The sequence below is a fragment of the Macaca mulatta genome, chromosome 8 (genome assembly GCF_049350105.2).
Source record: "Macaca mulatta isolate MMU2019108-1 chromosome 8, T2T-MMU8v2.0, whole genome shotgun sequence".
In the NCBI taxonomy this organism is placed as follows: domain Eukaryota; kingdom Metazoa; phylum Chordata; class Mammalia; order Primates; family Cercopithecidae; genus Macaca; species Macaca mulatta.
In genome coordinates this window covers 104578777-104606425 of record NC_133413.1, presented here as the reverse complement: position 1 = coordinate 104606425, position 27649 = coordinate 104578777, and the positions used below count along the sequence as shown (strand labels likewise).

General features: G+C 41.6%; 1 protein-coding gene across 2 annotated transcripts in view; it reads left to right on the top strand.

Moving 5' to 3' along the window:
- The first annotated feature begins 265 nt into the window (after nt 1-265).
- The window catches only part of CDH17 (cadherin 17), a 78767-nt gene continuing 51383 nt past the window's right edge, over nt 266-27649 (top strand). Inside the window, exons 1-3 of one of the 2 annotated variants that reach the window (XM_028852777.2) lie at nt 266-401; nt 14374-14444; nt 19838-19936. In XM_028852777.2, coding sequence (XP_028708610.2) covers nt 14394-14444; nt 19838-19936 — 150 coding nt within the window. In that variant the 5' untranslated portion in view covers nt 266-401; nt 14374-14393. Of the gene's footprint in view, nt 402-851; nt 1087-14373; nt 14445-19837; nt 19937-27649 lie in introns of those variants that run through there. The other variant, XM_077943862.1, reaches the window with a different exon arrangement.

Below are 27649 nucleotides of genomic sequence, written 5' to 3'. Positions count from 1 at the left end.
AAATATGAACAAAAGTCTTTGATGTCATGAACCTCATACTCTAGAGATAGTTGGATACACAAAACTTTTCCACTCTTCTTGTCTTTTCATTGACTCATCTACATTGAAAAATGTAGCAACCTGTTTTGAGATGGATTAGATGTAAATTAAACTTCTTTTGGTACAAAGTCATTTCTCTCCTGGAGTAAGCATAATGACACTTTTTATGATACCCAGTGGCTCTTGAAAAGCAATAAAAAATGTTAATGGTTAATGTTTGACTGAAGCTGAAGGGAGAGGCTGGGAGGCAAAGCAGGGAAGAGGAAGTGTTCCCCGGGGAGATAACTCCAGTCGTAGCAAGAGTCTCAACCACTGAATGGAAGAAAAGGACTTTTAACCACCATTTTGTGCCTTACAGAAAGGTAAGGGCTGACATGTCTTAACTGTGTCAGTAACATATTTATTCCAGAAGGACAAAGTAGATGGAGGGGAAGGACCCTTAAAAAGTCGCTTGATAAATTTTTTCCTTGAGGTGGGCTATGTAGATGCAGAGAAGGGAAATGTGTTGCTGGTGTGACAAGTTTAGCTTGTGGAGCACAGTGTTTTTTTTTTTTTTTTTTTTTTTTGGTAGTTTCTTTTCATTGGTCTATATTTTATAAATTCATTTGATGAAGTGGCTGCAGTGAAATCAAGCTTGGCAGTGGAATTAAAGGGGAGATTGAGTTCTCTGATGTTTAAATAAGTATCACACCCATTCTTCATGATAAGCGTATAAAAGTCCCTGGTCTTAAGGTGCTCTAGGGCTCTTGTATTCTAGAAATTGGGGTTGGAATCACATTCTCAAAAAGCATGTCATTCTGTCTACTTCTCAGAGAATGAGATTCAATTTGGGATTCTTAGAATTGTCTGGGACACAGCAAGGGAGGGAACATGCAAAGAAGAAAAGAAGCCTTTTTGTAAAAGTACTAGAATAAGAATTGAAGACAGACAGACAGACCTGCCTTCACAAATGGGAGAAGAGGCTGATGTGCGTGTTACTTAGCTTCCTGGACTGCTTTTGGCCTTGGTGGTGGAGGTACCACCTGCTTATGTGTGGTTATTTTTATGGTAAGTCATGCACAGCTTATTGGTATCTTCAGTGGTCCAATCTTTGCCTCTGTCTTGGTCTTTTGTTTATGACAGGTGACTTTATGGGGACAGATGCCCTCTATGGTAGGGGATGCCAAGCAGTAGATTGGAAAGACAGTTCCTTCTCTAATATTTTCTTGTCTTTATTTTTCTTCAAAAACTTAAATAGCAAATGAGGTATTATTTGAAAGAAGAAAAACACATGTTTAGATGAAAGGAAGATGGATGCTATTCAGCTCTTACCAGGAAGCAAAGAGAGTCCTTTACTGAGAGAGGGTTTCTAGTGAGTTACAGTGCCATATGAGTCTTCAGGGTTGGCCAGATGGGTTAGGCCAGTTTCATCATTTTCCAGCCTGTGGGCACAGAACAGAGAGCTGTCACTCTCGGAGCCTTAATTTTTTTCATCTATAAAATGGAGAGACTTGCCTAACCAGGTAGTTGTGAGAAGTAAATTAGGTAAGTAGGTAAAGAGCTTACTATGTTGCTTGGTGCATGGTACACATCCAGTGAATGTTAGCTCTCTGTTCCATGAGAAAGTTCAAGTAGGTGACTCAGGATGAATTGAGAAATTGCTGTTTCATTCTTTAGAAAAATAAGAAAAAAAATCAGTAATGCCATAAAAATAGCATCTACCATTATGCAAGAGAGGAGCTAATTCTATGTTCAGGAAGTGGGATTCAAAAATATGAGAATAATAAAACTATTGCTTTTGCATATATATATATATATATACACACACACACAGACATATATATATATATATCTATATATATATCTGTATGTGTATATATATATATATGAAGCATTTTTTTAAAGCCCCTCTCATGGTTCCCATATAAGTCTTTGGGTGAGGTGCAGGTGTGGCATCCTTTGAAACTCATCCAGATGACCCCTGAAAAAAGTCATCACTGTTCAAGGTGAAGGTTACATTTCCGGTACCTCCTCCTTTTTCATTCAAAAGGCAAAATATGGCTGGGTGTGGTGGCTCATTCCTGTAATTCCAGTACTTTGAGAAGCTGAGGAGGGAGAAGCACTTGTGCTGGAGTTCAAGACCAGCCTGGGAGTTCTGAACATAGGGAGACCCTGCCTGTACAAGAAAATTAAAAATTAGCCAGGCATGATGGCACTTACCTGTAGTCCTAGCAACTTGGGAGGCTGAAGTGAGAGGGTTCCTTAAGCCCAGGAGTTTGAGACTGCAGTGAGCCATGGTTGCACCACTGCACTCCAACCTGGGTGAGAGAGTGAGAACCTGTCTCAAAAAACAAAAAACAAAAACAAAAAAAGCTGGATGATGTGCAAAATATATCCTGGCAGAAACTCTACCTTTTGTTCCATTGTAAAAAAAAAAAAAAAAGTCTAGAAGGATGTGTCCCTCATTTTTCTTCCACATTAACAGTGACACCTCTGAGGAGGAAAGCTGGGCATTGTCATGCTCCTTGCTCTGGAGGCCGACAAACAGTGCTTGCACAGAAGCTGGTTCACATAGGTAGAGATGTATAGATTTGACATAAAATTGCATTGATTCAGAAATCTCTGGTGTCAGATTTAGAATGGGGCTAGTTGTTCTGTAACTGCTCGTTGATTATCCAAAGAAAGACGCGCTGAATTTTAAGGGAATATCTATTTACTTATTTGTTACTTGTGAGAACAGACAGGAATGTTTACTTAGGTACAAGAAATATTAACTTAATAAAAGCAAATATTCCCCTCGTGGTTGAGGTATTAATTACACTAAAGTTGAATTTTTTTTTTCCACTTAAGCAATACGTAACAAACTAAGCTATACTTGATTGTTGTGTATGTGGTACCAAGAAAATTTCTCTTCAAATATTCTGTAAGACTGACATGGAATTCTCTCATTCGTGATATTTCTGAGTTATTCATTTCTGACCATATACTTATTACTTAAAAATATTAGGACTTGTTCTTAAGTGAGGGACAAAGAGAATGGAAATGGTAGATTTGTTCCCTTAACATCTAAGCTAAAGATGAGCTCTCTTCCTCACCGAGAGGCCATCTAGCAGAGTGGCTTCGTGCTTGGCCCCTGCATTCACACCACTTCCTCAAGTGCTCTAAGCTCAGTTTCCTGCTCTGTGGCATAACAACAGGACCCACATTATATGATTGTGTGGTTCAAGTAAGTTGCCCAAAGTGCCTAACTTAGCTTGCATTTGTTGAGCATTTGCTATTTTTTAAAACAGTTCCAATGATTTTTAAGAAAACAATTCATGAATGAGATTTCATTGTGGTCTGGCACCTTTTATTAATCAGAATTAAATTTATTTTCCCTTCCTCTCCTACCCATCCCAGTTGTCAGTTATGATTTAATTACAGAAATCGGAAAGTGAACCTGCCATACTTAAGCATGACTGCACAATCTTGGCATTAAAATTCCTGCCTTGGGTCACCTTGCAAATGAACTGGTATTAGAGTTCCTTCCTTCCTTCCTTCCTTCCTTTCCTTCCTTTCCTTCCTTTCCTTCCTTTCCTTCCTTCCTATCCTTCCTATCCTTCCTATCCTTCCTATCCTTCCTATCCTTCCTTCCTTCCTTCCTTCCTTCCTTCCTTCCTTCCTTCCTTCCTTCCTTCCTTCCTTCCTTCCTATCCTTCCTATCCTTCCTTCCTATCCTTCCTTCCTATCCTTCCTTTTGATCCTTCCTTTCAATCCTTCAGTGTCTAAACCCTACGGGATGGAACCTAATTTAGATTTACTTCCTACTGAATTTCTAAGGCCAGGATGTGTTGCTTTATTATCTTGACAAAATGCTCATCCGTAAACTTTATATTACATAAAGAAATGTTGTGTAATACATAAACACTTTGTCAAAAAAAAGTCAAGCCACCTTTTATGAGAAATAGTGATTCCAGTCCTCCTCTTTAGTCCAGGAAAGATGCTTATGATACAGTTCTATATCTGGGGGAGAAAGGGTCTCCCCCTGCCACCTTCCTAGGGTTTTTGTGGGTATATAGTTGCACATGTCAGGGAAGTCAATGCGGAAATCCTTCCTGACTGCCTGCTTAAAACCCATTTATGCCTAGTGTTCCATTATTGGAACACTAAGCATGTGGGAGTTATTTATATCCTACTGCTCAAGGTCATCGCCAAAGTCTGATTGCAAAAATTCAAAAAATTGCAACCTCAGGCATAAATGAGTTACAACATCAGGCAAGCACCCTGGCGGGACAGTCACTGTTGTCCCTAGGTCAGTGGCTTCCTTTCCTGTGACTGCTCTGGCTCCCCTTCCATTCAATGCTGGGATGTTTTGGGAGACTTGGAGGAGAGGCCTCTTCTCCCCAGCTGACCCTTCCCTTGCTCTGTCTTGGGGAGCACTGGGGGAACAAAAGCCAACCAGGAACAAGCATGACACTTCTCTCAAATATTCCTTGGAACTTGTCATTCTTTTCTTTAATAAGAAAAATTATGCTAGTAATCCCATTACTGAGTATATACCCAAAGGATTATAAATCATTTTACTATAAAGACACACACACATGTATGTTTATTGAAGCCCTATTTACAATAGCAAAGACTTGGAACCAACCCAAATGCCCATCAATGATAGACTGGATAAAGAAAATGTGGCACAAATACACCATGGAATACTATGCAGCCGTAAAAAAGAATGATTTCATGTCATTTGTGGGGACATGGATGAAGTTGGGAACCATCATTCTCAGCAAACTATCACAGGAACAGAAAACCAAACACTGCATGTTCTCACTCATAAGGGGGAGTTAACAATGAGAACACATGGACACAGGAGAACATCACACATCTGGGCCTGTCCTGGGGTGGGAGGCAAGGGGAGGGAGAGTATTAGGACAAATCCCTAATGCATGCGGGGCTAAAACCTAAATGACGGGTTGATGGGTGCCGCAAACCACCATGGCACAAGTATACTTATGTAACAAACCTGCACATTCTGCACATGTATCCCAGAACTTAAAGTAATTTTTTTTTTAAAAGTGAGAGAAACATTTTTTAAAAAAGAATAATTATGCTAGTAATGTGTATTATAATTGATTATATCAATCTAAACCATTTTAAGTTCTCCAGGGGACCAGTTAGCCTCCTGTGAGCCCATCTTCCCCATCATGAACCTATTGGTAGAACAAATAATCACCTCCAATTTTGCATATGTGTAAATCCAGATTGTCATATACTGAAAGATTGGTATATCTATATTACAGAGTTTAGTGACAGAAAGCTGGGCTTATGTTGATGTGTGTATGTTCATCCCTCCCTCCCTCCTTTCCTTCCTTCTTCCCTGTCTTACTCTCTGCTCTAAAAACAAATCATCTAGCTGCCCATTCCCTCCCCATGTGGAGTAACCTGCTTGAAGTGTGAGGCAGAAGCCCAGATTTATACCTGTCTGCTTGTTTCTAGCTTATTAATGGCCACTTTAATTGGGTCCTTAATTTGTCAAAAGTGCAAATTGGTCAGATGCTTCTGCGGTTCTCTAAACCTTGAGTGATGCAATTGGTGCCAGAGATCTGTGAGCCAGACCAAAAAGATGGGTGTGACAGATCTGAACATTAATCGATGAATAATGGTTTGAGTGAGATTTTCATCTGATCTTTATATTTATCTGGCCTTGCCTTATAATTTATGCCGCTCTTAGCAATATACAGTGAGGAGGAAAAATAAATGGCTCACAGGATATTTGGCACTGTTTGGTCCTGGTGGCGCTATGAATTCCAGTCACATCCCTTCTTGCCCACACTACCTTAGGATACTTGAAAACAAATTCTGTAGCTCTCTCCTTCTGCAACTTCTTTGTTCTTTGAAGCTTCAGGCTCAGTCTTAGTGCTAGGTGAATTATTTTAATTCAAAGCCCTTCACGCTTCTTTTTTTTTTTTTTAAATAATAGATGACTGACTCTAAGATTTGTCTATCACTTAGCTTTTTACACAGGGGACAAAAATCAATGCTTATGTGTTGACTTGTAAATTTGGAGATCTGGGACCTAGAAACTCCCTGTCCTTACTCAAATAAATGGCTAAATGAGAAGAGTGTCTAAACATCACCTTCCCATCTTGAAAGATGGTGGGTGAAAAAGTTGAGAAGCTGGATACTAAGGAGAAGAAACCTGAAGCTAAGAAGGCTTTGCCAGTGGCAAGGTGAAAAGGGGGAACCTCAGAGCTAAAAAGCCAAAGAAGGAGAAGCGTTGCTGCAGCCCAAATCCTGTCCTCATTGGAGGAATTAGCAGATATTCCTGATCCGCTATGTATTCCAGAAAGGCCATGTACGAGAGGAAGTACTTAGCTACTAAACCCAAGATTGAGAAGAAGAACCTTGCAACTGTTACAAACCCAGTTGAGGTGACAAGAATGATGATGCCCAGGTGGTCAAACTTCACAAAATGCCTTGATATTATCCTACTAGTGATGTGCCTCAAAAGCTGTCCAACCATGACAAGAAACTCTGCAGTCAGCATGTGAGAAAACTTTGAGCCAGCACGGCCCTTGGGACCATCTGCTCATCCTCCCTGGGTGCCCCCAAGGCAGGAGGGTGGTTTTCCTGGAGAAGCTGGGCAGTAGCTTGTTACTTGTGGCTGGACCTCTGGTCCTCCATGGAGTTCCTCTGTGAGGGACACACCAGAAATTTGTCATCACCACCTCCATAAAAATTGATATCAGGACTGGGCGTGGTGGCTCATACCTATAATCCCAGCACTTTGGGAGGCCAAGGTGGGTGGATCACTTGAGGCCAGGAGTTTGAGACCAGCCTGGCCAACATGGCAAAACGCTGTCTCCATTAAAAATACAAAAATTAGCCGGGTGTGGTGGCACACACCTGTAATCCCAGTTACTTGGGAGGCTGAGGCATGAGAATCGCTTGAACCTGGGAGGTGGAGGTTGCAGTGAGCTGAGATGGTGTCATTACACTCCAGCCTGGGCGTCAGAGCAAGACTGTCTCAAAAAAAAAAAAAAAAAAAAAAAAAATCGATATCAGCAGTGTGAGAACCCCAAAACATCTTACTGATGCCTACTTTAAGAAGCAGCTGCGGAAGCCTAGTCAGTAAGAGGGTGAGATCTTCGACACAGAAAAAGAGAAATATAAGACTACAGAGTGCAGTGCAAGGCTGATCAGAAAGCCATGGACTGGCAAATTTTACCAAAACGCAAAGCTATTCCTCAGCTCCAGGGCTACCTGCGATCTGTGTGTGTCCTGATGAATGGAATGTATCCTCACAAATTTGTGTTCTAAATTTCTTAAGAAGAACCTAATTATGTAACTGAAAAAAAAAAAAAAAAAAAAAAAGAATGCCGTTAATCCTCTTGGGAGCTTGGAGCCCGGCGGGAGAATCAACGAAGCCTTAGGTGGGCTGCTGGGATGCAGGGGGCCCTGGGTGTCTAATGACTGAGCAGAGCCCCCTGTGAGGCCACCTCTGTCCGGGGATGGCAGCACAGGCTAAACCAGAGTTCCCTAGCGTCTTCATTTGCTAGGGCTGCCTTAACAAAATACCACAGAAAGGGAGGCTTAAGCAGCAGGTATTTATCGTCTCAGATCTGGTGACCACAAGTCCAAAATCAAGATGGCGGTAGGGTCGGTTCCTCCTGAGAGCTGTGAAGGAAGGATCTTCTCCGCACCTCTCTCCTTGGCTTGTAGATGGCCGTCTGTACATTCATACAGTGTTCTTTCTTTGTGGATGAGCCTGTCTCCAAATCTCTTCTTAGAAGGACATCAGTTATTGTGGATTAGAGCCCACTCTAACAACCTCATTTTAACTTCATTACCTCCGTAAAGACTCCAAATAAAGTCACATTTTAAGGTGCTTGGAAGTGAGGACTCCAACATATGCTTTTTGAGGGGAAGGAGACACAATTCTACCCATAGCATTTGGATTGATTTGAAAAAGGGAAGATTCCTAAGGTGAAGCACAGAAATGAGGAGAAATAGTGAGACACAGAAATACATTTGCAGTAAAAACAAAACTTCCCAGACCAAAGCAGCCTTTTCCTCCAGGCAGGTCGGGGCGGGTCATGTCAGCACCCGAAAAAAAGAGCAGCTACAAAGTAGGGGAAAAAAACCTTTTCAATGTTTTGGAAAGATCTGTAATGGATTAAATGATACTTGGTGTCTCATGATCAGGATATTTGTGTTTCAGAGGGAGTGAAAATTAGCCTGGCAGTGTGACCTTGGGCAAGTCTCTTAATTTCTGTGGTCTTCACCGTTTGATTTTCCATCTTTAAGAGATAGGTCATAATAGCATCTGCTCCATAGAGTTGTTCTGAGAAATCAGCAAGATAATTATTCACCACCAAGTCTTATCGATGCATGCAGCAAACTGGACAAAATCCAGCCTTTGTCGTTATTTGGGCTGGATGCAGATTCAGGCTGTGGCAGGATTCCCATGTCTTCTATTGTATGGTGGATTAAATGAGGCACCACTCCTTCAGAGCAAGCCCAGCAGCCCTGGTTCCCCTCTACAAGCAGGTGCCCTGGTCTACTGTTGAGCAAGTGGTGGTGGTGGTGGTGCCCACTGGGTGAGGGGCAGCCACAGTTTGGGAACCGAGGCCTTCTTTTCAAAACTCCTTTTTTTGAAAACACACACACACACAAAACCCTCTGATCTATGTTGCAAAGGGTGTGCTTGGTCGCTCAGATAATTGCCATAGAAACTGTCTGAATTTAGTCCTTGTATCTGAGAGAAATCCTGACAAATGGCAAAAATTCCACGCAGATCGTTGAACCAGCTATTATAGGTAGTTCAGATAAAATGCCACAGAATCCTCTGGAAATGTATTTCAATTCTTTTCCAAGTAGTGTTTGTGAGGAAACCTATGTGTCTGGCGTGGTGGTTTCAGGCAATTTCAGTGATGAAGGATGGCTTCCCATCAGCACCATCGCAACCCATGGTACCCCATTCATGAGTGCTATTGTATCCCTGGAAGGAGGAAGTGTAGGTGGGACCTGTTTGAGAGACCAAAGTCCGCTTTTGACATAATCCTAGCATTCGTGTAGTTTGCCTTGAATCATTCGGGTAAAGGCTTTGCCTTGCTGCCTCATTTGTCCGTGAGGATGTTCCTGTGTAGGCTGTTTTTAGAATATTTTCATTAGTGGACCACCAAAAGTTGGGAATTTTGAAGAGAAATGTTTACAGTTTTGACTAAGCAAATGTGGGTGGCAAAATGAATTTTTGACCAACAATGTTCCAAATATTAACTCGCTGAATCTCTTAACTCTCAAAGGTAGGTATTATTATTATCCCTACTTTACAATGAGTAGACAGAGCCACAAGTCAGCCGATGGAGGAGTTAAGACCCAGGCCAGTCAGTCTAACTCCCGGGTCTACGCTCCTAACAACCACATGGTGTGGTAGATTTGTCTTCAAATAAATCATGGCACCCTACGTGTGGCAATAGAAAGCAATGACTTCTACTTCCCACTGGAAACCCTTGGTGAGGGGCAGGCCTAAATGTAAATGACAAAATAAAGGACAAGTACATTTCTTCTTGTACTTCCTAGGTTCCATTCAAACATCCCAGACAGTGGTCTCTCTGAGCATCTGGACCAAAATAAGGCATTCCTTTTATTTTTATTTGCTTTTCTATCATTCAACTTGTGTTTTTTTTGAAGACTAAAAGTGTTAAAACAAAACAAAACAAAACAAAATCAGTTCAAGAAGAGATGATCTGGTTCGATCAGTTCTGGGTTATTTACTGAGCAGAAATCTGTTAGTGTATTCAAAGGAGAAACAACTCTTTTCATCAGCAATAAAAATGTATTACAAAATAAAGCTTTGAATGTTGAAGGAGTTTCCTTTAATATATCATGTTTATTGAAAGCTCTTACAGGTAAGAACAAATTATTAAGATATCCATGTTAGGTAATCATAAATGCTTTAGAATTTACCCAACATCTGATGAGGGCTTGATATATGCAAGGGATAGTATGAAGAGCCCTGTACCCCTTTTTTTGGTATCCCAATTCTTAGCACGGTATCTGGGACATACTAGAAGTGGTGTAGTTCAATGCTATTTAAATAATTAAGTTGAACTTAGATGGTAAGATATGAGAAGCAGAAATGAGGAAACGTCTCCATCCAACCTCATTAAGCAAATATCCATTGTCCATTTTCTCCAGGCCAGGCCTTGTGCCAGGCGAGGAGAACAGCAGGGGTGAGAGTTTGGCTGCCAGAGAGCTTGGGGTACAAAGTCCATTTGGGTGGAGGCATGACTGGGTGTGGGAAGGGAGTGGCAGATAAGGCTGGAAGAGTTGGGAGCAGCATTTGAAAGATCTTGAATGCTGAAGAGTTTGAGGAGAAAGATCTCCCAATGTATCATTTTGCCTATATTTTTACTCATATTAAGCAAATACAGATTGATAGCTGACCACGTGCATTTTGCTAATACAGAAAACCAGTTTGTTAGATATCAATTTATTCATTTATAATTGATAATATCATCTTGCAATATGCTAGAACCTGAGGTTGTTACTTGTTTGTATGTGTTTCCAAACCAAATACGTAGTCTAAAGCAGTAATGTCTCATTTGTTTATAAGTTAATTCTAAAATGATGTTTGGATGTGGCAACCAAATTAACTATGTTGCAAAAGCTAATTTTTAAACATTCAAGGAATTTATAAATCGAGGAGTCCTGAAGGGTTTTAATCCTAGCTTTTCCTTAAAATAGTTGTGGAATTTCAGGGCAAGTTGCTTAATTTATATAGCATGTATAAATATATATACATATATGATATTTATATATCTCTACGGCTCTATCTCTGTCCGTGCTCCATGTCATACATCTACATCTAGGTAGCTATCACACTGTGTAAGGCACAGTAGCAAGAGTTGAAATTCCAGAGTTTAAATTTTGGAATTGATAATCTGGTTGGAGGCAAGGTAATGTCACTTCCTAGCTGTATGTCTTTAGGCAAATTGCTTGACTTTGAACCTCGATTTTCTCACCTACAAAATGAGAAGAACAATTCCCCAGCTCATTATATCTGAGAAAATCATAACAGCACAAACTTTTTTTATTTTTTTTTTTTGAGACAGAGTCTCATTCCTTCACCCAGGCTGGAGTACAATGGCGCGGTCTCGGCTCACTGCAGCCTCTGCCTTCTGGGTTCAAGCAATTCTGCCTCAGCCTCCCAAGTAGCTGGGACTACAGGTGCCCGCCACCACCACTGGCTAATTTTTGTATTTTTAGTAGAGCCGGGGTTTCACTATGTTGGCCAGGCTTGTTTTAAACTGCTGACCTCGTGATCTGCCCGCCTCAGCCTCCCAAAATGCTGGGATTACAGGCTTGAACCACCGTGCCCGGCCAAGAGGACAAACTTATTGAGCAATTGCTATGTGTTTTCCATGTGAAGAGACTGAGGCACCAAAAGATGAAGTAGTATATCCATAGCCACATAGCTATAGAGAGCAGTGCTGGGTTGCTAGGCCAGCTTTCTGACTCTAAGCCTACCTGCTGTACTACTCTGTTACTTTTTTATTTTTAATTTTTATTATTTATTTTTGTTTTTTGAGACAGGGCCTCACTTTGTCACCCAGGCTGCAGTGCAGTGGTGCAATCACAACTGGCTGCAACCTCTGCCTCCTGGGCTCAAGTGATCCTCCCACCTCAGCCTCCCAAGTGAAGTGACATCATTGTCTGGGCTAAATATCCGAGGTCATCAGGGCAGGGAAATAGAAAACCCGGGCAAACAAGAAGTGAGTTTAAGAGCAGAGGTTTAATAGGCAAAAGAAAGAGAAAGGAGATTAGCTCTGTCTCCTGCAGAGAGAGGGGTGCCACCCGAGTGGGTCTTCCAGTTTTTGTGGTGACATGGCACAGAGTTTTAAATATGAGCTTGAGGAGGTGGTATCTGATTTACACAGGGCTGGAGAGATTGGTTGGACCAGGTGTGATGTTTGCATAGTGCGTGAAGAAGCTGGCCATCTCACCCTAATCTTTTATTATGCAGATAGGTTCTCTACCTGGCTAGCACCATATTGTCTGTTCCTTACTGTACACGTGGTTTACAAAGTAAAGGGAAGATGGAGCCGCCATGTTGAACATGCCTGGCCCCCAGGTGGCATTTTCCTATTGGCAGAGCTGCTGGCATTCACCTGTGCAAACTTCCAGCTTGCTTATCTATGTCTGCAGCTCGATTCTACAGGCTGCTCTTTGTTAGAAAAGAAATGATTTGGGGGCTGCTTTTTGTTAAAAGGAAACCTTACTGAGTACTCTTACCCTCACTGTCTGCCTAAATAATTTCTTTCCACCTGCTGTATCACAAGTAGCTGGGACTACAGGCAATGCGTCACCACACCTGGCTAATTTTTGTGTTTTTAGTAGAGATGGGGGTCTCGCCATGTTGGCCAGGCTGGTCTCCAACTCCTGAGCTCAAGCGACCCACCTGCCTTGGCCTCCCAAAGTGCTGGGCTTATAGGTGTGAACCTAGGTGTGAACCACCGTTTCCAGCCTGTTACTATTTTTAAAGACCTCTCCGCAAATCTGCATCCTGGGTGATGCTTAATAAAGGATTGTTTCTTTATCTCCCAGAACATTGGTGAGGCTAAAATGAAATAGCATTTTTACCCTTTAAAGTTCAAATATAAATTATGCAAATATAGGGCATGTAAATTTTTCAGGATCTAAATTTTTAGAGTGGTTAAAATGTTAGTGAAATATTTTCCATGCTGGTGATATTAATGATATGTGCTCAATGTAGAAAAACTTTAAAGAATAAGATGACGAGTAAACCAAGATTATTCCTAATCTCTAGAGATAATAAAGTGATTGGAATTTTAGTGAAATAAATACATTGAAAAAATTTCCTTGACTCAACTGGGCGCGGTGGCTCACGCCTGTAGTCCCAGCACTTTGGAAGGTCAAGGCAGGCGGAGCACGAGGTCAGGAGATCGAGACCATCCTGGCTAACATGGCAAAACCCCATCTCTACTAAAAATACAAAAAATTAGCTGGGCGTGGTGGCAGGCGCCTATAGTCCCAGCTACTCAGGAGGCTGAGCCGGGAGAACAGCGTGAACCCAGGAGCGGAGCTTGCAATGAGCCAAGTTTGCACCACTGCACTCCAGCCTAGGTGACAGAGTGAGATTCTGTAACAACGGAAGTGTGTGTATATATATATATGTGTGTGTATATATGTATATATATGTGTATATATATGTGTGTATATATATGTGTATATATATGTGTATATATATATGTATATATATGTATATATATATTTCCTTGACTCTCTTTTGGGGAGAGGGCAGTCCAAACTCATGACAGGTAACAACACTGTTTTTCAGGCCATGTGGAAAATTTATCTCACATCTTAAAATCAGTTAGTCATGACATGTCTCATAGTGAAAGTTATAATCTCTGTGAAATGGGAAGCCTTAAGGAGGAAGGGAAAAACAATATCGGACAGGAGAAAATAAGGACAGAGTTCAGATTTTTGTTTGATCTCTTTTGGAATAGTAACAAGTAAATTTTTTCTTAGGTTTATTGCATAGGTAATGATAATATCTAGAAGACCAAAGAGGCAGTTGGTGACATCTTTGAATGAAGAATTGTGAGCATTCTTGAGTTCTTGCCACTTGTGGGATCTCATATGTTTGTGGCTTTGAATCAAAGTGTTTAGTTATCCTGGCATTTGCCAAAATACATCTTCTCCATCTGTATAATAGGATTGAAAAGAATAAGCATTGCTGGCTGGGCAAGTGGCTCACACCTGTAATCCCAGCACTTTGGGAGGCCAAGGCAGGCAGATCACCTGAAGTCAGGAGTTCGAGACTAGCCTGGCCAACATGGTGAAATCCTGTCTCTACTGAAAATACAAAAATTAGCCAGGCATGGTGATGTGCACTTGTAATCCCAGCTACTTGGGAGGCTAAGGTGGGAGAATTGCTCGAACCCAGGAGGTGGAGGTTGCAGTGAGATGAGACTGCACCATTGCACTCCAGCCTGGATGACAAAGTGAGACTCCGTTCCAAAAAAAAAAAAACCAAAAACCAAAACAAACACTAATTGCCTATCATTTAAGACACTGAAATGAAGAAGATCATAACAGAGCAAAGCAGTTAGAGAAAAATGGAATTACTGTGAGCATGTTTTGAGATGTTGGCTTGCATATTGCTATGGATTATGTATATGAAGTTTCTGGAAGACTGGGCTGCTCCATACACTGGAGAGGCTGGCCTTTTGGGATACCATTTTACTAGGTTTGTAACTGGATATCATCCATTGATTATTACTGATGGGAAAGACATGATTTTAACAGACTGGTAGCTAACCATTTTTATTTCTGGTTTCTTCACAGGAATTTGAATAAAGAAAACTATGATACTTCAGGCCCATCTTCACTCCCTGTGTCTTCTTATGCTTTATTTGGTAAGAGAAGAGGGTGTTCTTCTGTATTTATTTACTAGAATATTTGCTGCTATCTTTCTACCCCACACCAGGGAAAGAATGGCTATTATTACTTAAAAAAAGATGACCTATCAAAATTAAGTTGTTGTATAGAATGGAAACATAGCTTTTTCCACTGTGATATTTTTGATGAAATGGCTACAAATCACATGTCTGCCCTCAACTAGGGGATGCATTTTCTTTCCAGCTCTTAAAAGCCAATACCAGTTATGAGTAATGTTGAAAACAAATCTATGTATAGCTCAGGGAATCTGGAATGACACTGCACTGATACATGAATTAGTCTGTGTCCCTTAATCTTGACTTTCTTTTTTAAACTTTGTGCATGAAAACTTACCACCAAAACATCAAGAAAAGCATTTTCTCTATTTTCAGCCCTGCTCTGCTCTATATTTTCAGGCCTGTTCTGCTGTATACTTTTCTTTTCATCAATGGTTTGGAATTTTCTGGTTGTGTTTAACCATTTGTTGGGCTAACCCTATTGACTGACAGGCTTCTAGAGCTTGGAGCTGAATAGGAACTGGGGAGTCTTCACCCTTGACCTTGGGGTAAACAGTAGGTGCCTTTTTTTTTTTAAATCTGCGTGACTCCTGAGGTTCATAAATGTTGCCCCCAAAATTGCTGTATTATGAAACAAGATTATAAGATTTAGGGGAAGCATTTGCTTTTTTTTTTTTTTAAAGAAGGAATTTTCTAGATCCTCATACCTCAAACCTTATTTCCTTTCTTCTGGGATCCATAAATAATACATCAAATTGCAAGTCCCAAAAAATACCCTAGAGCTCACATAGTGACAGCGTGAAATGGAATGAAACTTGAAAACTATCAGAGCCTTCCTCCTGGGGGAAATCTTCAGTTCAAATTTTATGAGAGGCCTGAGTCCTCACAGCCTGCAGGCTCGAAGCCTGTCCCCAGGACTGTGGAAGGGCTGGATCAAACATCCCCCCTTGACCTCTCTCCTCATCCCACCCCCTCAAATGCCCTTTGTCACCTATGTTATCCCAGGGTAGTGGTAAAGTCAGACATGGTTTCAAACTCGGTGCCTCCACTACCAGTGATAGGGATTTGGTGAGTTACCTAAGATTCGAACCTCAGTTTTCTGCCCTGTGAAATGGATCTAATAATAGTACTTGTCTTATGGGGTTTTGTGGCAATTCAATGAGATACTGCATTTACAAAGCTCTTGGATCAGTGACTGGCAGTTAAACACACAATAAACATTAGCTACTATAATTACTACAGCATTTTAAGTGTCGTGTCTACGTCCATATGGACCCTGACCTCCATGAAGAATGGACTGTGTTTTTACCATCTTTGCAGATTCAGCACTGAGCACACTGCTAAATTATTTAATAATAATATCAAATTATTAGGTCTCATTTGCTTCTTGTCTGAGACGGGAACATGCATTTTTATTCCTGGATGAAAGGTGAAAATAAGGTTTCCTTCTCTACTCTTACCCCAGTGGGATTTCTATCTAGAGTGAAAATACTGCCCAACCACTGCTGGTAGCAGTGTCTTGCCCAGGTGAGAGCCACAAGCACAGCTGTCTCTGGGTGAAGTCAGGGAGTGGGATTTCAGGGGTATTGACAGGGAGCCACTTCTCTCTCCTACCTCCTTCCAACACCTCTTCTATGAAGACTGGAAATTTGCTTGAAGAATCTTGTCTTCTGCATAGGGCTTTATTCAACAGAGGCACTAATTTACTTCAGACTGTGAGTAGATCTTTTCTTTTCCAAGAGATAGATTTTTCAGAGGGTTGGAAACACAAACATAGCATGGATGTACTTCAGGGGCACCAAAGAGAGAGTGAATAAGTGATCCAGGGTTTGGGAAACGGTACTGACTAGGGAATCGGAGGAAACCAAGGCAGAGCCATCTGTTTTGGAGTTATGCCTGGGACTTCCAGAAGGAAGATGAGTTTGGTACAAAACTACATAGTCACTGCACTGAGCTCCTGATGGAGCTACCAGGTAGGTGAACCTGGCAATTGCACATGTCCTTTGGCCTGGAAGGCAGTGTAACAATGTGGTTAAGAGTTGGGGCTTGGTGGTCCAATGGCTCTGGCTCCAGTCTGGAGGTAGCTCTATCTCTGAATGCTTTGCCTCTACTGTTGGACTTCTCTGGAGATACTTTCTTGAAAGGATTTGTCAGAAGAAATGGTGTTATGTGGTGATCTAGTCTCATTACTGCCACATAAAAGATGCTAAAAATGACTTTAAGATGGCAGTTCCATTCTCTTCCTTTCGCTTCTTTGTGCAAGACGGAAAATGCTATTACCTCCAACTTCTGCATAAAACCGCCCTCTTGTCCTTTCACAAGTTTCCACCACACTGTCCTTCCCACTTCTGGAGAATGCGGCTTGATGATTCACAGTGTGCACATGCACTTTGAAATCTTTATAGCCCCAATAGCCATGTTAATTGGTAGGAAGAGAGATTTGTTGCCCTGATACGAGCACACAACTTTGAACCCTGGAACCAAGACTTGATTCTCATTTTCTGATGGGTGAGTCAGCTTGTTCTTGTTGGAAAAGTGCAGCCTTGTTTGTGTGTGGCTAATGTAGTTTTCACTGGTGTGACTAACTGAAAGACTGACTGCTTGCTGACATGAGTGCAAAGCTGATGAAGAGAGTTGGTTGCTAAGCAGCAGCTCCACAGAAAGCACTGACCTCACTTAACCAACCATGGTGGTACCTGGACATCTGTCTTGCACACCACCCAGTTCTCATGCCCTACTTTCTAGAGGAGTTGAAGGAACAGGAAAAAATGTGGAAAAGGAGTGAAAGGGAAGAAGAGCTCCCAAAGGAAGATAATCTTAGAAAGGAGGAGATGGGCTAGAAGTCTGGCAAAATTACTTTGTGAGTTAAGAATGCATTTTCTTGGCCAGGCATGGTAGCTCATGCCTGTAATCCCAGCACTTTGGGAGGCTGAGGCGGGCAGATCACAAGGTCAGGAGTTCGAGACCAGCCTGGCCAACATGGTGAAACCCCATATCTACTAAAAATATAAAAAATTAGCCAGGCATGGTGATGGGCTCCTGTAATCCCAGCTACTCGGGAGGCTGAGGCAGGAGAATCACTTGAACCTGCAGGGAACCGAGATCATGCAACCATACTCCAGCCTGGGCAACAAAAGCAAAACTCTGTCTCAAAAAAAAAAAAAAAAAAAAAAAAAAAAAAAAAAAAAAAAAAAGCATTTCCTTGCAAGTAACAGGAAATTTGACTTATTTGATTTTAGAGCATTTTAAATAATTAGGGGTTTATTTTCCTCAGATAACAAGAAGTCTGAAGTAGGCAATCCAGGGCAGGTTTAGCAATTCCATGATGTTGCAGAGACTTGGGCTACTTTCTCTTTGCTACACCATTATTTGAGCTGGTTTGTCCTCTCAGGGTTCATCATGGCTGCCCCAACTGCAGACACAAGGTCCATTGTCTCAGTAAGAGCCACAGGAAAGGGCAATGGAAGCCACAACTATCCTTTTTTTAAAATCAGGAAAATGGAAGCTTGACCACCCCCAATGGACTTCCCCTCTCATTTCATGAACCAGAACTGGGCCACTTGGCCACCTTCCTAGTAGCAAGTGAGCCTGTGAAAGGGAACACTTGGTTTAGCAGCCTCTGTGGTGGGAGGCAGCAAGGGAGAGGGTTTGGCAGTGGCCCAGGGGCAGCAAATCTAAGGCCCTACCACAACTCTGAGAACAGACCAAACTTCAAAGCCCCTGTATTCTCATTCATTATTGCTCTTTTGCCAGACATCCAGCACCCAACTTAGTCAAGATTCCCCAAACTGAAGGATCCAGCAAAGACCTTTCTCTGATCACTGGCATATTGATGGCTTTTGGGTACTCTCAGCAGGGAGCAGTTTCCTTGGCAAGCGTGTGCTTGCTTTCCCTAAATAACTGGAAAGAAAATGGTTTTCCCCCAACCTAGTGGCACCTGGAAATCTGTCCTGCATACCCAGTTCAGGGAGTGAGAAGACTTTTTACTCTTTTATTTTTATGGTCTAGCTCCAAAAACCATTGACTTGCCACATCATGCTTCTGATTTCAATCTATTTCACCCCTGATTTCCACCACAAATGGGAGACCCAAAGACCTGCCCAGGAAGGAGAGAAGGCCAGCATGGGGATGTGACACTAAATCCCTGGTCCTAGAGGGTGCCCCAACATGGGTGCATAACTGGCTGTCCCTTCCTGTCGGCACCCACTCCATTTGCCCTCACAGGTGCTGTTGTGGTGAGGGCTACAGTGATGCTCCCCATGTTCTGAGACTGGGAATGGTGGGAGTCAAACTCTCATGCACATCTTCAGTGCAGCCCGCCAGCTTTCCCTCCAGGTTGTCTTGGCTATTTCACCTGCTCTGGTGGGTGCTGGTGCGTAGAGGCTGAGAGGGCCGGTCCCAGAGTTGCAGGTTCAAATCTTGCTTCCAGCCACTACCTGGGCAAATAGTTTAACCTCTTTGGGTCTTAGTGTCATCACCTGTAAAACAAGGGTAACAATAGTAACTTCCTCCCAGACGGTTGTTGTCAGGATTAAATGTGCTTAGGACAGAGCTCCACATGTACTAACTTAGCAAGTGTGCGTCACTCTTCTTACCATCCCAGCCACACTCACTCCTCCTCCAGTCTTGACTTGGGTGTCTGCAGAGCCTGCTTAGCTTTTAGGTTTAGGATCTTTGGATTTTAGAACCATTGTGGGGCTACTGCTTAAAGTAAACATTTTGTGCTTTTACTGTTTTTTTCTAAATGAATGTAAAGAGCTAATCAAATGTTAAAATAGTAAGCTTTGCTTAAAGTTATCATTCAAATTCAGATTCAAATTTGGCTAAAACTCAATCTGTGCCAAGCAAACTTTGTACTAAATACATCTATATTTTCTTCCTCCCCCTTATAAATTCAAAACTCTAGAGTGCTGGCCATCTGCTATAAATGTCCTTATAAAATAAAAAGAGTGGAGGGAGGTGTTTTATGAAGCTGGAGTAAAAACATACAGAATTTAGAAGACAGTGTGGGATTGTGGAAGGCCATGGGCTCTAGTTCAGTTAGGCCTGAGCATGTGTGCTGTGTTAACCTTTTTAAGCTTCATTTGTAATATGGGGATGTTAACATTCTTCTCATAGAGTGATTCTTGTCATGTCACATTCTTCTCAGATGTTTAAGAAAAGCAACGCAAAGGTTTGTAACAAGCTACTTTGACGTGGTAGAGCTTCAACAGCTATTATACTCTTTTCTGTTTTGATCAGATTTCGGCCATGATAGAATCCTATGTTTCATATATTGGTGCTGGAAACCCTAATAAAATCACAAGTGACACAGACATATTCATACAAGATGCTAATTTTCTCTTTTTTAACAGGCAACTGGATATGGCCAAGAGGGGAAGTTTAGTGGACCTCTGAAACCCATGACATTTTCTATTTATGAAGGCCAAGAACCGAGTCAAATTATATTCCAGGTAAAAGCTACTCTTGATCACTGTCCTCTTGATTTTGTATGCTCTCTTGGTGGACTTTTACTCCCTTATCTATTGTACAGCAGGAAATAAAATAAAGGCATGGCATTCTCATTATCAAGAATGGTTTCAGAAGCTAAGTTAAACAGAGAGATGAGTGGCCTCAGTATCATAAGAATTGTACCGACATTCTATTTGGACTTCCTCAATCATCTCTGGGACGAGTGCTCCCAGCCCTCCACAGGGAGTTTGGTGCCTGCAGACTCTGCCTCTCCCCTAGAGTAGTAAGGAAGCCTGTCTCTGGAGAGGGGAATGACCATTCACTCTCGAGGCTGTCTGATCAGTGAGCTTGCTGCTTCAAGTACTGGAAGATACGGCTTCTCTGGACTCAGTGCTAGAATGAGCTTTCTGGCCAGAGGCCTGCCTTCTCCTCACCACGTTCTCTGAGCCCCCACCTGGGCCATTGCCAAGGTGTGCTGGGAGGTGGATGTTTTGTTTAGTTAGATAACCATGAACAGTATCAGATGGAGTGGCAGTCTGCAGGTGGGAGTAAGGGAAGGGACCTAAGTCCCATCTGAAGTGCTATTAAAGACACAGAAATAATCCTGGAAATGTAGTGGAGAAGGGGAAAACACTACTGTATTTACCACACGTCCCCCAAGAAAGTCACTTGGCCCTGAAGTGATTGGAGGATGCTGATGAATCTCTTGGGGGGTGCCAGTGACCCCTCCCCATCCCATGAACCAGGGAAGTGGCAGAGGTTGCTGAGCTACCTTCTAAGGCAAGTGCCCTCCATTAACTGCCAAAAATTTACAGACGGCCCTCTGTATCTGTGGGTTCATGCATCAGCAAATTCAACCAACAGAGAATCCAAAATACTTGGGAAAAACAATAAAAATAATACAAATGTAAAAATACAGTATAACAATCATCTATATAGCATTTACATTGTATTGGGTATTATAAATAATCTAGAGATGGTTAATGTACGTGGGAGAATGCACGTAGGTTCCATGACCATAATACACCACTTTAAATAAGGGTCTTCAGCATCTGTGGATTTTGGTACCTGCATGGGTCCAGGAATGATCTCCCACCGATGCCAAGGGACAACTGTATTGAGCTGGACATTTCCCCTCCACAGAGGAGAGGCTGAAAGCTGTCTCTCCTCCCCTTTCTTTCACTGGTACCAGCTTAGGGCAAAGGGCCCCTGAGTAAGAGCTGGCAGGGACACGCTTGCATGTCTATGCAGCCCGGTGAGGTAGGATGTTATAAGGGGCCTCCGCCTCTCCAGTCAGGGAAGTCAGGGCCTGAGGAAGCAGTGAATGTGTTGAGAGGAATTAACTTGGTGAGGAACGGAGGGAAGAGAGCTTAGAAAAGGCCCAGCACGGATGGCTGCCCTCTGCCAGGAGAGGGCAGGGGACATACCAAGGACTGGCAGAAGGCCATGCAGCTAGGGAGGATGGAGCCAGGAGGAGCAGGTGGGAGAGGAGGCCACAGAGACAGGGAGGACGCTGACTCCTAAGGATCTTGAGTTTTTCTCAAAAGCAATGGATCTGAATCAAGACTCCATTGAGAAAATGTCACTCTGGCTACAAACTAGAGGAGGAAAGAGAAGATTCAGGGAACTGGCTAGGAGACTCTGGCAGGGGCTCACACACAGTTGAGTTACTTACTTTCTCTCACAGACTTTCTTTTATTAATCATGTACGGAGTGACTACTGTATATACCAGGTGCTCTGCTGGGTACTGGGGATATGGGATGACCCCGACTCCATCCCTGCCCCAGTGAGCTTACCAGCTAGTAAGAGAAAACTAACAAGGAAACAGACACATGCACTGAAGGTTCTCATGGGAGGTTGGTGGGATGTGGAAGGGGCAGAGGGTAAGTGAAGAAAGAGTGACTGATTTTTATTTATGTTTATTTTTTAATTGACAAAATTGCATATATTGTGTACACGTGTTTTGAAGTATATAGAGAAATGACTAAATCAAGCTAATTAACATATGCATTATCTCACTTATCTCTTTTTTTGTGGTGAGAACACTTAAAATCTAAGAATGATCAGTTTCAAGTGAAGATGGTAGTGAGTGAACAGAAGAGGTTTCATTGACCCCTAAACAGAGTATTCAAAGATGAGCAGGCGCTCACAGTCAGGAAGCAGGTACTGAGTACAGGATGGGAAAAAGCCTGGGGGTGTGCACTTGTCAAGACAATGACAGCTGGCCTGTGGGCCAGAGTCTAGGGTGGGAGACAGGATGCAGTCAAAGGTCTGCATGCCTGCTGAGGTCAGCATGGGCTGGACTGGCCCTTCGTCCTATAGCAGGCTGCAGGGTGCTGCTGGAGTGCTTCAATAAGGAAAAGCATAACTAGATTTGTGCTGTAGAAACTTACTGTGTGATCACTCTGAGTGTAAGCTGAAAGGCGGTGAGCCTTGAGGTTAAAAGGATCTTAGAAAACTATTTTCAATAGTTCAACGGGAAGTGATGGAGGCCTGGTTTGAGTAACTATAGAGGTCTGAATGTTGGTGTCCCCACGAAGTTCATAAGTCGAAGCCTAATCTCCAATGTAATAATCTGAAGAGTTACGGTCTTTAGCAGGTGATTAGATCATGAGGGCTCTGCCTCTATGAATAGGATTAGTGCCCTTATAAAAGAGGCTTGGGGGAGCCTGTTTGCCTCTTCTGCCATGTAAGGACACATGGAAGGTGCAATCTGTGAGGAGTGGGCCCTCACCAGACATTGAATCTGCTAGTGCCTTGATCTTGGATTTCTCAGCCTTCAGAACTATGAGCGATAAACTTCTGTTGTTTATATGTTACTGAATGAGCACAGGAGGTGAAGGAACAGAAAGAAGGATAACTCTTAGGTCTCTGGCTTGCTCGACTGGGTAGTTAGTGGTGTCACTGAGTGAGAAACAGAGAGTTTAGAGATTTAGAGAAAAGTGAATGAGTTTTAGGCTTGTTGATTTTTTTTTTTTTTTTTTTTTTTTGAGATGGAGTATTGCTCTGTCGCCCAGGCTGGGGGGCAGTGGCCGGATCTCAGCTCACTGCAAGCTCCGCCTCCCGGGTTTACGCCATTCTCCTGCCTCAGCCTCCCGAGTAGCTGGGACTACAGGCGCCCGCCACCTCGCCCGGCTAGTTTTTTGTATTTTTTAGTAGAGACGGGGTTTCACCGTGTTAGCCAGGATGGTCTCGATCTCCTGACCTCGTGATCCGCCCGTCTCGGCCTCCTAAAGTGCTGGGATTACAGGCTTGAGCCACTGTGCCCGGCCTTAGGCTTGTTGATTTTAAGGTTATCTGTGGGGCAGCCAGGTGGAGAGGTCTAAGAGACAGTGTTAATATGGGTCTGGAGATACAGATTGGGGAGCCTTCCTCATGCAGGTGCCAATTGAGTGCTTGGGTGTGGCATAGACGCCTGTCTGTGGTGAGTTATCTCAACTGCCCTTAGGGGCTAGCTGAGTGATAAATGAAGCCATCTGGAGAAAAGAAAAACAGCAGCCAAACAACAACAATAACAACAAACAGATATGATTGAAAAAAAAATCCAACTGCACAAATATGAAATCAAAAGTTTTCTGATACTTGTCTTTAGTATTTGGGACAAGAGGAAGGATTGGGGACTGTAGCAAACTAAGAGTAAGTCAAAAGGGGATAGGCTCAATTTAGCTCCAGACAATTTTCACAAATTAGAATTTGGGTACTACTGTACTAGATTTTATAATTTTTCTAGAAAAGCCATAAAATTTTATATTTATATAAAATTCACTGATATAAAAAAACTGGCATAGTTTTTTTTTTTTTTTTTTTAAATTACAAGCTAAATAAAACATATTTGTGAAACAAAGTTTGTGGCTACTTCTGAGATTTCTGTATGAAAAGACTCAAGGTCAAAATAGAGTAGGTGTTCTGTGAGCACGGGTCCACACTCCATTGAAGGGAATCAGGATTGTACATAGATGCAACCTTCAACTTACAAGCTTTACAACTGACAAACATCCAGACCTAGAAACTGTTCAGTAGGATCATTCCAGAGTCTCTGAGGATACTAGCCAGCAAAAATCATTCCTTGGGCTGCTCCACGTTTTTTTTGTTTTTCTGTTAGCCATGCTGCAAAGTTATCCCTTCTTGGCAGGAAATGATAGCCTGGTTATCATGCTTGAATGTTTCTTCTTTATAGGGGTGTGTGTGTGTATGTTGGGTTAGGGCGTGGGGTTGGGATGACGGAGTAGTGAGTAGAAGATGAAGGGGATTTTCTTTTTAGAATCACAGAAGCTTCACGCTAGAAAAGACACTGGAGACTTTTGGTACCAACCGCTTGTTTTAAAAATGGGGAAACTGAGGCTTAAGTTAGTTAATGGCAGAGCCAACAATAGAACACAGGTCTCCTGACTTCTAGTCAAGCACATTCTGCTCTCTCCGTCTTTGTATGTGGAAAGAATGCAGTAAACCCAGCCTTGGTAAGATGTGCTCGGAGCTCTTTGTTTCAGTGGTGGGGAGGAGGTAGGTGTACAGATCCTCTCATCCAGCACCTGGACCTACGGAGGCATGAGGAACACTCATTGCCCCATGAGGTTGGTTCTTGGGTTATTAATATATCCTCAAAAATAAAATGAACTGAACCACCATAGACTTATTTCACTGAGGATTTTTCAACTAGTGCCAGCTCTGTACTCACCAGGGGCTTCCAGATCATCAGACAGTGGGATATAAATCTGAGAGAGGTCTTTTTTTCTCATTTTTAATGAGATGTAGCCCTAAAAATTCATGCCTCTAAAATTCAGTAGTTTTTAGTATCTCAAAAGATGTGCAAATATCACTGCTATCTAATTCCAGAACATTTCCATCAGCCTCCAAAGAAATCCTATGCCTATTAACAGTCACTCTTCAGCCTCCACTCCCCTCAGCCCCGGGCAACCACTAATCTACTCTTGGTCTCTGTAGATTTGCCTGTTCTAGACATTTCATGTAAATGGAATCCTACAACATGTGGCCTTTTATGTGTGACTTCTTTTATGTACCGTAGTGTTTTAAACATTCATCCATGTTGGTAACATGTACCAGAACTCCATTCTTTTTTATGACTGAGTGATATTCCATCATATGGATATATCACATTTTGGATATCCATGTGTCACTTGATGGACATTTTTTTTTTTTCCATTTATGGCTATAATGAATAATGCTGCTATGGCTATTCGTTCATGTACAACTTTTTATGAGTACATGTTTTCGATTCTCTTGGACGCACACACACTCAGTAGTGGGACTGGTGGGTCAAAGTTAATTCTGTTTAAACTTTTGAGAAACCACAAACTCTTCTTCAAAGCAGCTGAACCATTTTACATTTTCACCGGCAATGTATGAGTTCCTATTTCTCCATATCCTTAGCACTTGTTATTATCTTTTTTTTTTTTTTTTTATAGCTATCCTAGTGGTTGTGAAGTGGTATTTCTCTGTGGTTTTTTTATATTTCCCTAATGACTGATGTTGAGTATCTTTTCATGTGGTAATTGACTATTCATATATCTTCTTTGGAGAAATATCTATTCAAATCCTTTGCCTATTTTTAATCAGGTCGTCTTTTTATTGTTGTAAGAATCTTTACATATTCCATATACAAGTTCTCCCTTATCAGATATGATTTGCTGCAAGTATTTTCTTACATTCTATAAGTTATCTTTTCACTTTCTTGGTAGTGTCCTTTGAAGCACAAATGCTTTGAATTTCGATGTTCAATTTATTTTGTTGTTGTTATTTGTACTTTTGACGTTATATGTAAGAAACCATTGCCTCATTCAGGGTCGTAAAGATTTATGTCTATGCTTTCTTCTCAGAGTTTTATAGTTTTAGTTTTTCTATTTAGGTCTTTGATCCATTTTGAGTTAGTTTTGTGTATGGTATGGGGTAAGGGTCCAACTTCATTCTTTTGCATGTGGATATCCAGTTGTTCTAGCACCATTTATTGAAAACATGATTCTTGCCCCCACTGAATTATTTTAGCATCCTCGTCAGAAATCAATTGAATTGTTTCTGGACTCCCACTTTGATTCCATTGATCTATATATGTTTATGCCAGTACTGCATTATCTGGAACTATACCTTTGTAGTTAATTTTGAAATTAGAGAATGTTAAGTCTTCCTACTTTGTTGTTGGCTGTTCTGAGTCCCCTGTATTTCCATATGAATTTTAGGATCAGCCTGTAAATTCTACAAACAAGGCAGCTGTAATTTTGATAGGGATTGTATTGAATCAGTAGATAAACTTGGGAAGTATTGCCATCTTAACAGCATTAGATTTTTAAATCTGTAAATATGACGTGTCTTTCCATTTATTTAGAACTTGTTTAATTTCTTTCAACAGTGTTTTGTAGTTTCCATTTTATAAGCCTCCTATTTCTTTGCTTAAGTTTATTCTGAGATATGTTATTCTTTTTGTTGTGATTGTAAATGGAATTTTTAAAATATCATTTTTGGACTGGGCGCCCTGGCTCTCACCTCTAATCCCAGCACTTTGGGAGGCCTAGGCGGGCGGATCACGAGGTTAGGAGATCAAGACCATCCTGGCTAATACGGTGAAATCCCAACTCTACTAAAAATACAAAAAATCAGCTGGGCATGGTGGCGGGCACCTGTAGTCCCAGGTACTCGGGAGGCTGAGGCAGGAGAATGGAGTGAACCCGGGAGGCGGAGCTTGCAATGAGCCGAGATAGCGCCACTGCACTCCAGCCTGGGCGACAGTGAAACTCCGTCTCAAAAAAAAAAAAAAAAAAATCATTTTTGGGTTGCTCTTTGCTAATGGATAGAAAGATTGATTTTTGTTTATTGACCTTTTATCGTGAAACCTTATAATACTTGTTTATTAGCTGTAACAGTGTTTTTAGGTTCCTTAGAATTTTCTCTATATAAAATCATGGCATCTGTGAACAGTGATAGTTTTACTTTTTTATGTCCAATATTTATGCCTTTTATTTCTTGTTCTTGCCTAATTTCCCTTGCTACAATCTCTAGTATAATGTTAAATAGAAGTGGCAAGATTGAGTATCCTTGTCTTGTTTCTGATCTTATGGGGAAAGCTTTCAGTCTTTCACCATTAAGTGCAGTGTTAGCTGTGGGGCTTACTTAGGTGTCCTTTTATTAGACTGAGAAGTCACCTTCTATTCCTGGTGTGTTGAGTGTTTTTATCATGAAAGTATGATGGATTTTGTCAAATGATTTTCTGCCTCTATTGAAATATGTGGTTTTTCTCCTTGATTCTATCAATATGGGGTATTACATTAATTGACCCTCATATATTGAACCAGCTTTGTATTCTGGGATAATTTCCACTTGGTAATGATATATAACACTTTTCATATGTTGCTGGATTCAGTTTGCTAGTATTTCATTGAAAAATTTTGTGTCTATATTCAAAAGAGATACTGGTCTGAAGTTTTCTTGCATCGACTTTTTTCTGGTTTGGGTATCAGGATATTGGCCTCATAGAATGAATTGAATAAGTGTTCCTTACTCTTCTAGTTTTGGAAGAATTTCTGAAGGTTTGGTGTTACTTCTTCTTTACATATTAGGTACATATTTTTTACATATTAGGTACATATTCACTAGGGAAGCCATCTGGTTCTGGGCATTTTTGTGTGTGGAAGGTTTTTGATTACTAATGCAGTCTCTTGTTATAGTTCTATTCAGATTTTCTATGTGTTCTTGAATCAGTTTTAGT